General features: G+C 46.1%; 2 protein-coding genes across 5 annotated transcripts in view; one reads left to right on the top strand and one right to left on the bottom strand.

Moving 5' to 3' along the window:
* Positions 1–11,948, bottom strand: part of Rusf1 (RUS family member 1) — a 23,998-nt gene extending 12,050 nt beyond the window's left edge. Inside the window, exons 1-6 of one of the 2 annotated variants that reach the window (XM_027404472.2) lie at positions 11,615–11,947; positions 11,268–11,382; positions 7,491–7,536; positions 5,785–5,817; positions 5,589–5,694; positions 3,213–3,314 (exon numbers count right to left, since the gene is read on the bottom strand). In XM_027404472.2, coding sequence (XP_027260273.1) covers positions 3,213–3,314; positions 5,589–5,694; positions 5,785–5,817; positions 7,491–7,536; positions 11,268–11,382; positions 11,615–11,908 — 696 coding nt within the window. In that variant the 5' untranslated portion in view covers positions 11,909–11,947. Of the gene's footprint in view, positions 1–3,212; positions 3,315–5,588; positions 5,695–5,784; positions 5,818–7,490; positions 7,537–11,267; positions 11,383–11,614 lie in introns of both variants that reach the window. The other variant, XM_027404474.2, reaches the window with a different exon arrangement.
* On the top strand, positions 5,288–16,731 carry Ahsp (alpha hemoglobin stabilizing protein). 3 transcript variants are annotated; one of them, XM_035442176.1, is made up of 4 exons: positions 5,288–5,417; positions 15,713–15,885; positions 16,064–16,138; positions 16,372–16,731. In XM_035442176.1, exons 3-4 carry the CDS (start codon positions 16,064–16,066, stop codon positions 16,603–16,605), a joined length of 309 nt encoding a protein of 102 aa, XP_035298067.1. In that variant the 5' UTR covers positions 5,288–5,417; positions 15,713–15,885; the 3' UTR covers positions 16,606–16,731. The 3 variants fall into 3 exon arrangements, with proteins under 3 accessions (XP_035298067.1, XP_035298068.1, XP_027260276.1); XM_035442177.1 differs by lacking the exon at positions 5,288–5,417 and adding an exon at positions 10,674–11,086; XM_027404475.2 differs by lacking the exon at positions 5,288–5,417 and adding an exon at positions 11,991–12,124.

Below are 16,731 nucleotides of genomic sequence, written 5' to 3'. Positions count from 1 at the left end.
GGAGGAAGAGGGCATTGGGATGATATGTAAAATAAGATTGTCTCTAATTTAAATAAAATTCATTTAATTCATTTAAAAAAGATTATCCTTGAAACTGTCTAGGTTATCAAGGGCATGCACATCAGAAAAGCCACTAAGTATCTGAAAAATGTCACTTTATGTGGTCTTCAATGTGGTCTAGCATGTTGGGGAAATTCACAGAGACAGCTGATCTGAGCAAGTAGGAGCTCACTGACTCTAGACTAACAGCTGAGGAACCTGTGTCAGACTGAACTAGGCCCTTGAATGTGGGTGACAGTTGAGGGGGGGCTGGGCAGTCTATGGGGCCACTGACAGAGGAACCAGTATTTATCCCTAGTGCATGTGGCTTTTTGGAGCTCATTCCCTATGGAGGGATGCCGTACTCAGCCTAGATACAGGGGGGAGGGCCTCAGTCCTGTCTCAAGTGATGTGACAGACTTTGTTGACTCCCCATGGGAGGCCTCAACCTCTCTGAGGAGTGGATGGGTGGGTGGGGTGGGGAGAGGATGGGGGGAGTGGGAACTGGGGTTGGTATGTAAAATAGGATTGTTTTAAAAATAAAAAATATTAAAAAAATTCATGAAACTGCTTCCATATTGGAACATGGAATTGGGGGTACAATTCTGTGTTCCTGGGCAACAGTCACTCAAAATGGCTCCAGAATAAACCATCCCTTATCTCCTTTAAGATGACAGCTGTGGTTTTTGTGTCGACAATTGCTGCCCTTTTTTTATCCTGGTATCATCTAAAACAGTCTATATGAAACACAGCCTGCAAAGTACAATAGGAGGTGGCTATAAAAGACCATATAAGCATGGCTGGATGCTCTCTGGAGTCTTTCCTTAGCTTGCTAGCCACTTTCTAGCTTGCTAGCCACTTGCTAGCATTCTTGGGAGTGCTTCTTCCTTCAATAAGCTATTTCTGTTCCATGCCTAACTTAAAGGGCATTAAAGTTAAACCTTTTCTCCATCCCTCCTCCAGCAGGCTGCTGGGATTTACACCTAACCTCTGCTATGTATTTATCTTAAGCTAATTATTCCTGAGCTTCCTTCTGAGTATTAGGTCTCAGGCAGTCCATATGTCCAGAAATGAGCACAGGTATTGAGATAAAAGCCATAATGCTTCAGGAACTTGTGAAACAGGTTTCCTGTCCCCCAAAGGAGTCATTTCCCTTGCCTCTGGCAGAAGGGACATATGGCTCTCCATTGACATGTACCTGTGGGTTTCATAGCAAGCCCATGCTGGCCTCCAGCTCCTCCGTCCCTCCTGACAAGTACTTGTTATTCACCAGCACCCTGACCCCTTTCCTTTCTTCCTTCCTTCCTTCCTTCCTTCCTCTCTCTCTCTCTCTCTCTCTCTCTCTCTCTCTCTCTCTCTCTCTCTCTCTTTTCTTTTCTTTTTTTTTGATGCAAACTGCATGAGGCTTTATTGTAGTTGTTTAATGAGCTAACCCCATGTTAGCTCCGGTCTTTCACCCACCCACCATGGCAGATGGCTAGAAAAGACAGCTCGAAGCGTCTGCATAGAGATCTTGTAGGGCAGCATAAGGGGAGTGTCTAGGGGTACGCACAGGCTCAGGATTGGTGTGGCTCCAGGCTTGGAGGGTTTGCCCTGTGTTGATTGGTCAACTGGTTGTTATGGCCCATAGGCCCTCCCAGGGTGGTTGCTATGCTCTGCGCGTCATTGCTGTGCACTTGTCCGTAAAGCACACCCAGAGCCGTAAAGCATAGCACCACCAGCTAACTTCTGATTGGTTCCTTGCCACGAGGCAGGCATCTAACCTCCTAGTGACTAAGACAATGGACCCCTTTCTTTATACCCTGTCTTCCCCACTCTTGCTATTGTATCTTACCATTCTCTGTCTCTTGCTATCTCCAATATCCTTTCCCGATCTCTTGCCTCTCTTGCAGATAGCCCTGCAAGAGAGGCAAGAGTCTATGTCTACTTCTTATCTCTCTGTTATGGACTCTTCCAGATGTCTCTAGATATTCTTTCTCTCTTATCTACAATAAAAATCTAATAATAGAAAATAATAACAGTAAAAATCTTAATAATAAAGTGACCATTTTAGTAGTTTCCTTACTGTACCCCCTCACATACAGTGAATCTGTTTCTAAATTATTTTATTAATGAGACTAAGAGCCCACAAAGGGAACCTCACTTTCCTGCAGAAAGCAGGGGCCAGGGACTGAGCACATGGTTTACAGTGCCCTGGTGACGTACTTCTGCCTTAGGGACAGAGCTCTACAGAAACATGGCTTGGGGACTGAGGCAGGACTGGGAGCCAGGGAGAACTAACATGAGAGATGCTGGGCAGAAGGATCTGGATTTTACTTGATTTAGTCTAACCATTGCCTGAGAGGAGGGACTTAGATGGACTTGGAACTTCCTGTGCTTTAGCTCCTTATTTGTGAAATGGTCACAATAGGTACAAATAACATGGTAAAGACTGGACTGGAGAGGATACACTTGACATGTGATTAATGCTTTACAAATATTAGTTAAAGATTACTGAACAAAACAATGTAAGATAAGGTGAGAACTAGGACTGGATAGAATAGGTTTCTAAACTGATTCAACAACTATAGGAATAAAGAAGTAACAACAACATCACCCCTTCACATTTTGGGGACCTGCCTGAGCCTTGCATTCCTCAACTGTGATCCAGGATCCTAATAGTGTTGATTTTACAGGGGAGGTATGATTTAAATGAGAAAACCCAGAGAGCACTTAGCACAGAGGTTTGGGGCAAAACCTAACACCTATCAGTCTTAGGGCCGTCCCTCCCAGCCCCACTGTGCTCCAGGCTCCCAGTTAGGGGGAAGGTGCTGGCCAGAAGGACCTTCCAAACTACTAAGTGGAGGCCTTTGGATGGTGACCCTAACAACCTCACATGCTAAGTACACCGCAACTTGCCAACTGTGATCAGTACACCTAGCTCCCAGGGTGGGGATTCAGCCTACAGAGGGCAAAGGTTCACTGTTGGCCAATAGGCAGTGAGCAGGGGCTGAAAGGAGTTTGAACTTGTCTTGTCAGATCTGCCCCACACCCTGAGTCACAGCAGGGGCACTTGCGGTCCCTACTCTACCTCCTTCCCAGGGGTACTCACCGGCCTCTTTCCTACTTCTCAACTGTGGCCTGTCCTGGCCCCTTCCCTACCTCACACCGTTTCCCCAGTGCTTGGTGCTCACCTGGCTGCTGTCCTTGGCTGATACATCAGCCATGTTGTTTCTTCGGGCCTGGTGCATGGTCAGTGCCGCTCGAGTGGCCCCACCAGCCACACCCACAATGCACTGGGAGGGAAAAAGAGGAGTGAAGGTCAGAGCAGCTATGTGCTGTAGAAACACTGACCCTTCTGTGGATGAGCACATAAATAACTCAAACCATCCAGAGAATGGCTGGTCTCTGGTGACCACTCCTCTCCAGCAAAAACCAAAGTCCTTTTACCTCTAACTTGTGTCTTTAGGGGCATGCTCCCTATCTTGTTCCATAAGAACGAAAGCCTTGCCTGCCACTATCACCCTGTGACCCTGACTGTAGGGAATTCCAACTTCCTTTCCTGCCCAAAGATCTTTTTTTGCCCTTTGAGTCAGGGTCTTAGTAGGCTGCCCTAGAACTTGCAATAGTCTTGCACCAGACGCCAACATGCTAAAGACACAGGTGTGTGCCTCCGCAGACATCTTTTTAAGCCATATCTCCCATCCCCTTTTCTCAGTTTGGCTGCAACCATTCTCTGACTGAACCATGAGGCCCTGTCTGGTCTCCATTCTACCTAAGTATAAGTCCTTTCTTCTCCCTGCCCCAGTTTAGCCCCCATTTAGCCTTTCAGGCCAGTCCAAGCTTATTCCAGGGGCCATGGAGTAAGGTACTTACACCTCTCCTTCTGAGATCTCTAGTAGCAAAATCCATTAACTACAGTCACTAGTTTGATGACTCTGCTCATCAAACCTCTTGTGGATGACAGACAAAATGATAGACTGTGCTAAAAATCAGACACAGCTTCTTGATGAAACGTGTATACCTATGAAAGTAGAGGAACTAATTTGCTCACAAGCAAGAGAAAAGTGGTATAAAATGCGGCTGGGGTGACTGGCAGGCCACAGACTGGTCCAAGTAGAGCCTTGGAAGCCTTTAAGGTTCCCAAAGAGCAATGGGTCAGATAAGTAACTTAATTTGATTTTGGCCTTTATTATTTTTTAATTAAAAATATTTATTTATTGTATATTGGGCATGTGTGTGATGATGCATGCACGGAAGTCAGAGGAGAATTTGTAGGAGCCCTGACTCTCCTTCCATCATGTTGGTCCCAGGGATTGAACTCGGGTTGGCAGGCTTGGTACCGCCATCTTGCTGGCCCAATGACTTCCACTTTCAAAAGAGTATTGGACTTTGTTGAGGACTTAAGAGGGATTATACTACCTAGGAAAGAACGGCTTCTTCAGCAGAGGGAGACAGGGGGATGAATGGAAGGAGGAGGAAAACTCCCAAGAACAGAGTGGAAAGTGACAGTTGGGAGGAAGTATGGATGACAGCCACTTTCAGGCTGCTGTGGCTGTGGATGAAGGGCTGGTCATGGAGTGATCTTAAGGGGAAAGACAATGCCTTGTTCTGGTACAGTATTTGATAGTCACACAGGCCTCAAAAGCAGTTTAATGCAGGATTTGAAAGTCACAACCCTTGGTCCACAGCTACAGTAGTGTTTCCTACACTAGTAACAAAAGCAGGGGTGAAGGATATGGTGTGCACAGCATTTACTGCTTGCCCTTAAGCAAAAAGACTGCTTAACACCAAATGCCAAAAGTGCTTGCTTGGGTGTGGTGCTGAACAGACAGGCCCTTGAGATGGGGACCAGCACTGAGTCACAGAGCTTTACTGTGACTTTACTGACCACAGTGGGCTTCTCTCCTGACCTTGCTAGGCCTGTTTCCTCACCAGAAGGAACTGTGGGGGCAAATGAACCCTATCACAGAGGGGAAGCTTATGTTTACTTCAGTGGCCCTTCAGCCTCTCCATTTGAATCTGTTGTGATTTGTGGTTGCTGTGTGTGTGTGATTTCTTGGCCCTAGAACACCCTCCCTTCACCATACCCCGCCCCCCCTCTTCAGGACTCAGCTTGAGGCAGGGCCTTCCTACAGCCCCAGACCATTTCCCATCTGGTATGCCCAGAACTGCAATTCTATAAATATTTGTGTAATTATGCATCATTTCCTTTAAAGATGGGAGAGTCTGTGGTCTGTGTCACTCATGTAGTAGGCATGAAAAAGATGTTTTACTGAAGAATGAAAAACAGCCAGGAGCTAGCTCCAGACACTGGTGTCAGACTGCCCTCCAGCTCGCAGCTCAGGACTCCCTCACCAGGATGGTTTCCCAACATGGCCTTGCACAGGCTGGCTGAGGTACAAGGGCTGTCCTGTCAAAGGAGGGTCAGAAAACTCGTCTGTGTCTGAGTAGAAACACATGAACTTTGTTCCCCTTTCAGAAGTGCCTTCAGCACAGGGTCCAGGTGAGCCACACACAGCACCATTAAGGACATACTTCAGTTACACAAGTGCCCCAGGGGTGGGTACCTTGGCTAGGTTGCTGATACTGACAGTCATGGTGAAAAAGATGGGGTACATGGGAGCCATAATCTCCAAGAACATGGCTATATCGTTGAGGACATCAGCAAAGAGCCTAGGGAAGGGACCAGAGGCCAGGGGTTATAAACAAGAGACTTTTATAAGAATGGCAGATTCCCCCATCCTCTCCCCCGCCCCTTCTCACCTCCACTGCTTTGCATTACAGTCCAATTTGCTCCTGGTGGGGATAAGAAGTTGTAATTTAGAACAAAGGAAAATGCTGTGGGCTCTAAGGGAGTTGTCCTTCATCATGGTGAGGTCTAAAGAGCTCAGGGAGGAAATGGGCTTCCAACCCAGACAGCTGTGACCCTGTCACTGTTAGATCACAAATCCTCTAGCTGCTTTTCACTAACCCAGTAATCAGGCCACACTCTGCTGCAGCTCTATGACAGCAGCTGTGGGAGCCTTGCAGGCCTTCCCAACCGAGCTGCAGAGTAAGTCCACCGCCCTAGCTAGTGCCGGCTCCATCCCCCTTAGCAACAGACTGGCCAAACTAAGTCCTGTGGTGTGGAACTTGCTGCTACTTGTCTGAAAATCTATGGAAGTCAGATCTCTGGGGGATGTGAAGGTTTTTTTTTTTTTCCTTTGGGCTCCTCTTGTCACACCACACGTGCATGGCTGTCATCTCCCCTCACCTAGCTTCTCTCTGGGTTTTGAAGGGAAGGCCTGTTCTCTTCTGTTGGGGCCCCACCATGCTGCCCTTGGTAGGATGCTCTATCCTTCCTAACTGGTCTCCTGCTGCAAGGCAGGAAGCTCCCTCTCCTGATGAAGCCCTTCTGAAAGGTAACTTTGTATCTGCTTCTCTGCCAGGGTTTTGTTCTGACTGTCACTGCTGCCTGAAATATGACCCTTAGCGGGGAGGACCATCAGTGACCGCTGGCTGGGTATATCTTCCTCTTACTGGCTCCAAGGAAAAATTATCCTGTTTACTGGCTGTTCTCCCACTGCCTGGGCAACCTTTGAAGAGGCTATTTCTGGATCATTCTCCTTTTTTTCTTTTCTTCTTGCTTCTTCAAAGGTAACCAGGCCAAAGTCCACATACCCGGGACTGCTTTATGCACACTCAGTATAACTGCAGGGTACAGGAAGCTAGCCCAGGCTCTCTTGGCTCACGAAACAATGGATGGGTGGGAAGGAAGGCCAAGGGAAATGGCTGGGCTCCAATATCCAGGCTGAGGATGTTTCTGTTATACACCACGATAGGTACTACCTCTTCTGTCTCCATTCCACAGTTATTCTCTGGCCCGTGCATAAACACCTGAAGCCAATTGCTCTAAGATCTTAGTGTTACGAGATGCTGCAGTGCAGTCCAGCCCAGATTCTCATCCCTAGCTCTAGATCTTCATCTGGAATCCCTCAGCGGAGGGGGAGCCCTAGCTAGGGTAGACTATATGTGCCCAGGGGAGTTGCTGAGCACATGGCACCCTTCCCACTTACCCAGCCTGATGGCATGGTAAGAAGAAAGGTCTCGGTCCCACCACAGCAATTACAGAGTGAGTGGCTTGAGAAAAAAATAATTTCCCGATTCTAGATATATTTCACATCTTAAAAAGTGTCCCTGTCATCTTTTCAGTTTGGGCAAATTGAACCCAGGGCCTTGTCCATGGCAAGGCAAATGCTGTACATCTGAGCCATATCCCCAGACTGGCATCTCCAAAATGTTCAGTGCTACCCAAAAAGCTTACAGGGATTAGAGATGATACAAAATTCAAGTAGGATATAAAATGTTAAACACTTTGCATAGATTTTTTTTCCCATTGAACTTTCTCCAACAAACAAAGGCTTGCATTATTACCAGTGCCACTGAGAGGTACTACCAGAGCCAGCTGACTGGAAGAGTCACAAACTTACCCTTTCCACCAGGCAAAGATGATGCGGCCCAACATGCCAGTGGAATCTGGGGATGGGAAGAAGGCATTGTAAGGACAAGGAAGGAACTCAAGAGCTGCAGGGCAAGACAGACACTGGCTCTGAACTGGCTGATTCACTTCCAGTCATGCTGCCCTTGGGAAAACATCTGGTGTGACAAATTCTAGACAGAGCTAATACTGAGGGGTACGATGAGGTCAGCAGTTTTCCAGTACACGAGAGCTATGTGCCTGAGTACAGAGTGGACAAGAAATGTTGTTTGCAAACTCGTTGGACAGGCAGGCACTCTATAAAGTGAGCTGCATCCTCAGCCTGCAATGCTGTTAAATGACAGCAAAACACTAAAATGATGTAAATGTTTAAAGATAAGGGGATTCATAACATCCTGGTAGATCTACTCAGTGGCATATTAGGCAGTCACAATGATATGTGCCAATGATTCACAATAACACTGATAAATATTATAATCTTGTATGAAAGACGAATTCATAGAAATTACATACAGCACAATATGCTCTTCAGGAAGCTCTACAACTACAGTGTTGAGAAACATCTCATATATCTTAGGCTTATGGGAACATCCCAGAAAAGGGGGCAGAAAGATTGTAAGAGCCAAAGGACCAGGATGTCTTCTTTGAGATGGTGCCTTCTCTGTACAACAGGGAGGCTGAACTAATGAAATCTCAACAAATATGGTTGCCTAAACAAGACCTGAAAATGATACCAGTTGACTTACCAGCATGGGGCAGGGGTCAGGGGTCAGGGGATGGAGCTCACAAGGCTCCACCCCTAGATAAAGAGCTACAGGCAATTAATAGTTTCGAGACAGGGAGACTCTGTCTTCTCTAGGAATGTGCTCCCTGATAATCCAATTACAACATTAAATGAACACCCCCCCCCCCGTGTGTGTGTGTGTGTGTGTGTGTGTGTGTGTGTGTGTGTGTGTAACAATAATTAAAAAATAAGAGCCTGTGGATTATAGGTGTGGGGATGATGAAGGGAGAAGAGGGTAAATTATGTAAATATAGCATTCACTTGAAATTCTTAAAAATATAAAGAAGGAGACACAAGAGTCACTTGGCCTGGGACTGATTGGAGTTTCTCTGTCTGAAAAATGAATAAGGCCATCGAACTGGCTACAGCAGGCATTGAGAGACAAATTATATGTAAGAGGGCAAAATGCCTGGCCTATAGTAGGCTGTTAAAATACTAGCTGCTAGTGATACTACTATTGTTGGTTACAACAATTAATATGGACCCAATAGAGTATATGTGTTAGTTGGGGTTCTATTGCTGTGATAACACATATGACCAAGAGCAGCTTGGGAAGGAAAGGGTTTACTGGCTTATATTCCCTGGGTCACTGTCCACTGAAAGAAGTCAAGGCAGGAACTGAAGCCCAGCAGGAGCCTGGAGACAGGAACTAAAGCAGAAGCCATGGAGGGAGAATGCTGCTTACAGGCTTGTTCAGTTTGCTCTCTTGTACACCCAAGGACAACCTGCCCAGGGATGGCACTGCCCAGTGGGCTGGGCTCTTCCACATCAATCAATTAAGAAAGTTCCCACAGGCTCAGACCAATCTTACAGAGGCATGTTCTCAATGGAGGTTCCCTTTTATCAGGTGATCTTAGCTTGTTTCAAGTTGGCAACAAACAAACAAAAACTACTTAGCAAAACTATCTAGCCAACCAATCAGGACAGTATGTGTCTGAAAATGATTACAACGTACATTCCAAAGCCAGGTACAGCAGTGCATGCCTACAATTCCAAGTGAAGAAACAGGGGTTATCTCCAGTGACACATGTAGTTCTAGGCTAGCCTGGGCTACAGAAGACCCTGTGTCAAAAACAAAGCCAACAACGAAAATTCCAATGGTACTTCTTATGTGGTGCATATAAAATCTTACCCTTGAGGGAAACAAGCTTGAGGGAAACAAGCTTGTAAAATCCTTTCTAAGAGGATTTCTTTTAATACCAGTAACAGGTTCTAAAGTACATATACTTTCATAGCTTAAAATGGTCTCAGGTTTTCTTAAAAACCTGTTGGACATATGCAGCATTCTGATGACAAGAAAGAGATGCATAGAAATGACACTAAAACACTGACCCAGACCTCACCTGGCTAACAGAAGAACAATGGAAAAGATTAAGTTAAGCACAGTATGATATTGTGAAAAGGACTAAATCACCTGTATTCGAATCCAGGCCCTATAACTTACCAGATGTGTAACCTCGACACTTCTATTTCCCCAGCTGTAAAGTGGGGAAAACAGCAACACTTGTCCTACAGCTATTATGGTGTCTAATCAGCAAACTTAATGACTGACATAAAAACACTGCAGCAGCTATTATTATTATTGCCATTATTAAAAGACAATGAGGACGAAAGGCCATGGATCACTTCTGTTCTAACAAGCTCTTTTAAGAGATGACCCCTAGTTACACAGTGTGCTCAGTTCTAATAGTTAGGGCATAAATGGAAGCCTCCTGATGTTCACAGGGTCCAGGGAGGCTTGCCAAAGACATGGCCAGGCCGATGAAGGGAGGATGAGATTGCCCCTAGGTTTCATTTAAACACCTGTTGTGCCACGTGTTCAGTTCACTCGGGTTGATGGAAGAAACAGGGCCACTCTAGGATGATTTTAGGCCTTTGTGGCCATTCTGGTGAACTGACTGAATATAGCTTTGCAAAAAGCTTTTTATTGTTATACAATTTGCACCTTAACAAGTCCATTTCCACATATCAAAACCTCTTATCTGACTCGCCCCAAAGAGACAAATGCCAAAGCAGTTTTCAGCCACAGGACATCTCAGTTTTCTAAGTCCTCCCTCAACCAAGTTTCTCATAGGCTTTGAACCTTTAGGAAACTCTCAGGCAAGATTTACATACTTCAAACAGAAGGCAGTACATACAAAAGGTAGCAGTCACAAAGGGCAGAGCAAGGCCCAGGTGCTAACACTCCCAGAATCAAACCAACTGCAAAGCTGTTCCGGGAACTCCCACTACAAATACCACTGTGAACAGCAGGGCAGAGGCCAGCAGACTGAATCATAAGAACCCCTAAACGTGAAACTAGTAGCGATATTCCTTTTCTCTGCTTCACTCTCTGGGTGGCATGGTGCTAAATTAACTTTTTTTCTTGGCGATTTTTTTTCCCTTGAAAAGCTGTACACTCTCAGCTTACTGTAATCATTACTTCAGCACTCTCTCCTACCCCAGAGGAGTCAGAATACATTTTAACCTTACCAATTTAGGTCCAGCTACATCCCCTTTTCCCCACTTGAGGTGTCCAATTTTCAACCATCCCAAGAAGCTGGCAGCTTTATGTAATAAACTGCATTTCTATGCAATCCTGCATGAAGTAGGACTAAAGTTAATTTAACAATGAGGGACCCAGACGACTTGGGGATTCTAAACTTTGCAAGGGTAACGAGTTGTGTCTTTTTGGCTGATTCACCGATGACATATTCCGACAATGAGCAACGAGAATACTGTTGCAGGCATGGGCACACGTGGCTTCTGTGTACTGTCTCATCCGACAACAGACCAATAAACACACACCAGAGCCACTGTTGGAGGTCAGAAACACTGCGGAACGGCAAGACGAGGATAACTTGGAGGAAAGGAGAGGAGAGGAGGGGAGGGGAGGAGAGGGGAGAGGAGAAAGCGAAAGAGAGAGAGAGAGAGAGAGAGAGAGAGAGAGAGAGAGAGAGAGAGAGAGAGAGAGAGAGAGAGAGAGAGGAGAGAGTTCCAGCTCACCTTTCAGGAGCCAGGTAGACGTGGCAGCTGAAACAGAGGCTTTTGCGTCGCCTACCCCTAAGCCCTGCAATACTGCCTGGGTGGCTAGGGAGCCGGAGAGGCTGGAAGCAAAGGCCTGGAGAGAAAAGACGTGGAGTGAGGAGTGGTCGCGGGAGCACGGGGGGCCTACTGTACTATACCAGCTCTCCTCGGTGGTGTGACCTGGAAAACTGCCAGGACTCGGCGGTGCACCCCAGCCTTCCACGTGCAAACGCAGACCGCAGTGGCCTCTTCCCTTGGTCCCCAGCTACGAGCCGCTGCTCACCCCCACCCCACCCCAGCCCTCCCCGGCAGTCGGCCGGCCGGACCTGCACGGAATCCCACAGCTGGTAGGGCAGGTAGTCCGTGCTGACGCTGTCTGGGAAGCCCTGCGGCAGCAGCACGGCTCTGAGGCCCGAGAGAGCGGGCAGCGCTGCCCAGGGACCCCCGCCTCCACCCGCATCCTGCCCGGGTTCCGCGGCCGGGTTCCCGGAGAGCCAGCCCCAGCGCCGAGCCCCGTCCCACTGCAGACTCCCGTCGGCGGCAGCGCGGCAGGCGCGCGGGGCTCGGGAGCCGAACTGCTCCGTGCACAGCGGCACCCGCAAGCTCGCACAGTCAGCCATCCCCAGGCTCGGCGGGTCCGTCCAAATACAACACGCCAAAAAACCAAAACGAACTACATTTCCTGTTCGGCTACGGCGGCCGCAGAGGAGCAATAATCTTCCTTTACTCTCTTGGAAATCAGACTTGTGAATTCCAACAACTGGGAGAGGGAACCATGCCTTCTTGGGGAAATAGTTGTGATCACGACCCCGTTCAGATCTCAAACTTTTGGTTATGTAAGTTTGAAAAGTATTCCTCTCCGGGTCCCAGGTGCCTTTTTACCTCTGTGAGGCCAGGGACAATGTAGCTTTTGCAATTTTCAAAATTAGCTTTTGACTTAATGGGCGTCATTATTGTGTCTCCTTCACCACTCACCTCCCCTGTGCCTTGCCTGACTCCTACTGGTTAGACACTCACTTCACTCCCCCCTGCCATTTTTATCTTCTTTCTACTCTCCTGAAGATCCCTTCTTCCCTCTTCATAGTTCCATTTCTAACTTCGTGACCCATACCGCCCCCCACACATACACACATATAAAAGTTTAGATCTAGGAATTGCATACGAGAAAAAAACATTGGGTATTTGTCTTTCTGAAACAGTCTTAAACTCATTTTCCTGCAAATGTCATGAGTTCACTTTTCTTTATGGCTGAATAAAATTCCACTGTTATTCCACACTTGGTTACCCGTTTGTCTACAAACAGAGATCCAGGCCGGTTCCATTTCTTAGTTGTTATGAATACTGCCGCAGTAAACGGGGATGTGCAGGTTTTTCTGCGCTAGGACACAGAGTCCTTTGGTGTAAACCTACAAGTAGCAGGGCTGGGTGGTTCTACTGTTTGTTTCTTCTGCTCTTCATAGCAGCTGCAACAGTTTACATTCTCACTAGCAGCACATGAGAGTTCTTTGCCAATGTTTGTTGTTGTTTTGTTACTGGGGAAACTGAGGTTCCCATGGGAACTTCTTAGTCTCTTTAATTAAAAGAATTTAGAGGCTGAGGGATGGCTTAGTGGTTAAATACATGCAGTTCTCCAGAAGGTCAGTGTTTGGTTCCCCACACTCATGTCAGTTCACAAACCACCTGTGACTCCAACTTCAGGGGCTCAGACACCCTCTTTCTGACCTCCTCAGGCAAACACAAGGATGTGCACCTACACACACACAGAGATGGGGTAATAAAATCTTTTTAATAAAAGAATTTAGAAATGGAATGAACAGGACTCTTGGGGATAGTTTTATTAGTTTAAGAAGGAAACATAGAACAGGTTGAGCAGAAATTCTGGCAACCACCAGGAGGAGCAATGGAGAAAACTGGTGCCTTTTAAATTAGGCATGGAATAGAAGTAGATAGCTTACAAGAAAGAGTAAAGACTCAACCAAGAATAGAAGTGGGCTAGAACCGAGGAAAGAGCCCAGATAGATCCAGCCAAGTGCTGTTTGGTCATTTAGAGTTGTCATGTAATAGCCCCCCTAAACATATAGAGTGATACAAATAGTCCCTCTGACCATTGCTCATCCCTATCCCTTGAGAGCACGCTCTCCACAATGGTCTCTTTGAACGCTGTCCATTCTCACTCTGTGAGAATGTTTTCCTTTACAATGGCTCTGTGGCCATTGCCCACTCACAACCCTTATTATTATGCATTAAACTCTGTCTTCTACACTACACTCTGTGTCTCACCTGAAGTCACTTAATAGAGAACACAAGGACTGGGGCACTGAGGGAAAAACAGAGCAAGATCCAGTAACAACATCATCTCTGCCAGGTCTCTGTGTCCTTTGCTACCTTAATCTCCATTCAGACCATTTCTGCCCAACTCTGCATGCAGATATATTGATCATTAAGAACCACTTTGTCTAGAACAAGGTTGATTTGACTTAAACTTGCTTGCTTCTCTTCCCTTCAGGGACGAAGACATCAAAATTAAGAGTAACTCAACCAACTACAGCCACTAGAGTGGCCCCAGGAAATCACCAGTCATCGGGTTTTTGTTTTAAAAATCTCCTCAGCTGTTAGCTCTTTCTTGCTTGCTGCTTGACTTTCCTCTCTATAAAGCCCTTTCACACCCAGATGTTTTTTTTTTTTTTTATTGGTGTTAGCCTTTTTGTTTCCTTGACTTTCCAAACACTTTTTTTTCTTTGCCTAGGTACTTGCCCCTAAGTCATTGGCAAATAGACAGTGTGTCTCCCTAACATCGTGAGAAGAGATTCTCTGTCCTTCAGTTTTCCCCAAATTAGAGTGTTATTTCTAAAAGGCCTCTAAGGATCCTGGGGAGTAAGAACCTCCAGCCATTGCAGGGATAGTTCCAGAAAACACCATAGGCACAGGGAGGTTCTTGTGTGTTTCATGGCAGGGTTGCTCCGTGGAGTTAAGAAAAGGGTCTAAGTCACAGGGTTTCTCTCCCTCCAAACTCATCCCTTTCCTTTCTCCTCTTTCTCCTTCCCACCAACTTTAGGGAGCTGGCCCTAAAGTAGGAATTTACCAAAAGCATCTTCTTTTTCTCTTTAAATCAGAAAATAAAATATCATTGTTCCTTAGCCTGGCATTCTTAGATGGCCACCCACCCCCAACCGCACCCTGTTTGACCTGGATAACAACTCCATTCTGGAACTGATTCTCAAGGGCTGCTGGCTTCATCATGAACTGTGGCTAGGAGCACCCTGCCAACCCATACCACTGTATCTGACCCCACACAGAGTCTGTCTAAGGTTGAGATAAACACTAGCACTTTTGTGAAAAATTGAGTTTCCAGGAAGAATGAAAAAGTCAAAGGTCACTCAACACTGTGTTGTATTCTTTATGCTAGCTTCTGTGAATGAACCAAACCCCGTAGCCACTTTCCATGAGTGAATTCACCCAAGGGCCTTACTTGAAAGGCATGTTTGTAACTGTGAGATCTTGGGAAAGCTACTCGTTTCTCTGGCATTCAGTTTCTCAATCTAAAAAATGGAAAGAATACTAGTATATACAAGAAAGGGTCAGGGTGAGGGCTAAAAAGATTATATGTGTAGGGGTCTAAGTCAGATTTGGCAAATGGTATACACTATTTTACTTTTACTTGCTTACTTATTATTTATTTATTTGTGTATGTGTGAGAGAGAGATATACATACACACCATGGCATGTATGTGGACATCAAAAGACAACTTGTGGGAATTATTTCTCTCCTTCCACAATGTGGGTCCCAGGCATTGAACTCAGGTCAGTAAGCTTGGCAGCAAGTACCAGTGAGCCATCTTGCCAGCCCAGTACATAACTATTTAGATGTTACAAATGATTTGGAGGTAGTGACAAGTATTCAAAGATTCCTTTGCTCTGCTGAAGCAGACATAATTTCATTTTTCTTTATAGTTGAAAAGCTCCAGTATGTACATAGCCTACATTTTCTAAAGGGGTTTTTATAATGATAAATACTTAACACATGCCTGAAAAAATGTCTGGCATAAAAGAATACCTAAAATGGCAAAATAAGAGAAAAGTAACATAAACTTCTTTTTTGAGAACAGGTTTTGTTTGGAGATAGCCTGGGACCGGCCTTTTTAACTTGATTCTCCTTCTTCTGCTTCCTGAATGGGGGATGGTAGTCTGGCTTCTAAACTGTTATGATATGGGAGCTGTAGATGGAGAAACAAATGCCATTGTGTATAATGCAACAGTACCCATTATATAATGGGGTCCAGTAAATGTTAGTTTCTTTAAAATATAAAGACTGGTTTGGGTTTGTGGGGAAAAAGGAAAGCTTATGTCCCTGGGTTGTTTCTTGCATTTTTCTGTCTTCATTTATCTGTATTTTTTTCTTGGTCTCTCTATCTTTCTAACTCCAGGGAAGCCTCACCACCCACCTTCCCCGCCCCAGGATGACCTATCACGCTCCTTCAGGACCTTCAGGCAGGGCGTTTCCGACTTAAGCTATTCTGCCTACATCTAGCTTAGTGCAGAGGACACACCAACTCTGAAGAGTGTGTGCAAGGCAAGCTCAGCGCCATTGGACTTGAAGGTGAGCACATAGAGGTAGAAGTGTGACTTCCAACAGAGTAGGACTGGAAAGGTTTTGGAAAGGAGGCATCCCTCTCGGCCACGAGGGATGTTTGGGGGCAGGTAAGGGGTGAGAGACCTGGGAGAGTACTCAGGTGTGAAAGAAAAGGATACATTTTACCTCTTTCTTTAACTGACAGATGGCCCCTTTTCAGACCAATAAGGAACTGATTTCTGAAGGAATAAAGCAATTCAATGTTCTGCTGGGTCAGCAGGTAAGCCGGTGCACCCTGTTTCAAAGGACAGAGATGGATACAGTGTCTGTTGGGAGGGTAGAGAAGGTTCATTTGGAACGACAAGGGCAATGTTGGCATTGGTCCAAATGTCTAGAAACAGGGAGTGCAAATTCAAGAAAAGAGAATGTGAGCGTTTAGAAGACCATCCTGGCGTTCCACATTGCTGAACACATTCTCCCTTGCCAATCTCTCCCTTCTATCCCCACCCCCAGGTCTTTGATGACCCTCTTATCCCTGAAGAAAACATGGTGACTGTGGTGAATGACTGGGTGAACTTGTACATCAACTATTACAAGCCCCTCGTGTTTGGGAAGCAGCAGGAACAAGACAAGGCTCTGCAGGAACTCCAGCAAGAGCTGAATACTTTGGGCAGCCAGTTTTTGACCAAATACAGGACCATTCTGAAGTCCCGAGATCCCCCGAACAGTAAACTGCCTTCCTCATAGCCAAAAGGCTCACTGCATCACATCTCAGAACCCTGAAGTCTTGATCCTGGGTTATGTCTTCAGGCTGTTGTCCCATGGCCTTGCTGTACCTTGACATCTCAATAAAGACCAATACTAATTTGTTGA

The sequence above is a fragment of the Cricetulus griseus genome, chromosome 3, assembly GCF_003668045.3.
Source record: "Cricetulus griseus strain 17A/GY chromosome 3, alternate assembly CriGri-PICRH-1.0, whole genome shotgun sequence".
NCBI classification, from domain to species: domain Eukaryota; kingdom Metazoa; phylum Chordata; class Mammalia; order Rodentia; family Cricetidae; genus Cricetulus; species Cricetulus griseus.
Note: the sequence above shows the minus strand (reverse complement) of the source record. Positions and strands in the feature narration are given on the sequence as shown.

Coding starts and splice junctions, on each gene's coding strand:
- Ahsp (XM_035442176.1), top strand. CDS start 16,064: ATGGCCCCTTTTCAGACCAATAAGGAACTGATTTCTGAAGGAATAAAG. Junction 16,139..16,371: donor ATGTTCTGCTGGGTCAGCAG/GTAAGCCGGTGC, acceptor CCCCACCCCCAG/GTCTTTGATGACCCTCTTAT.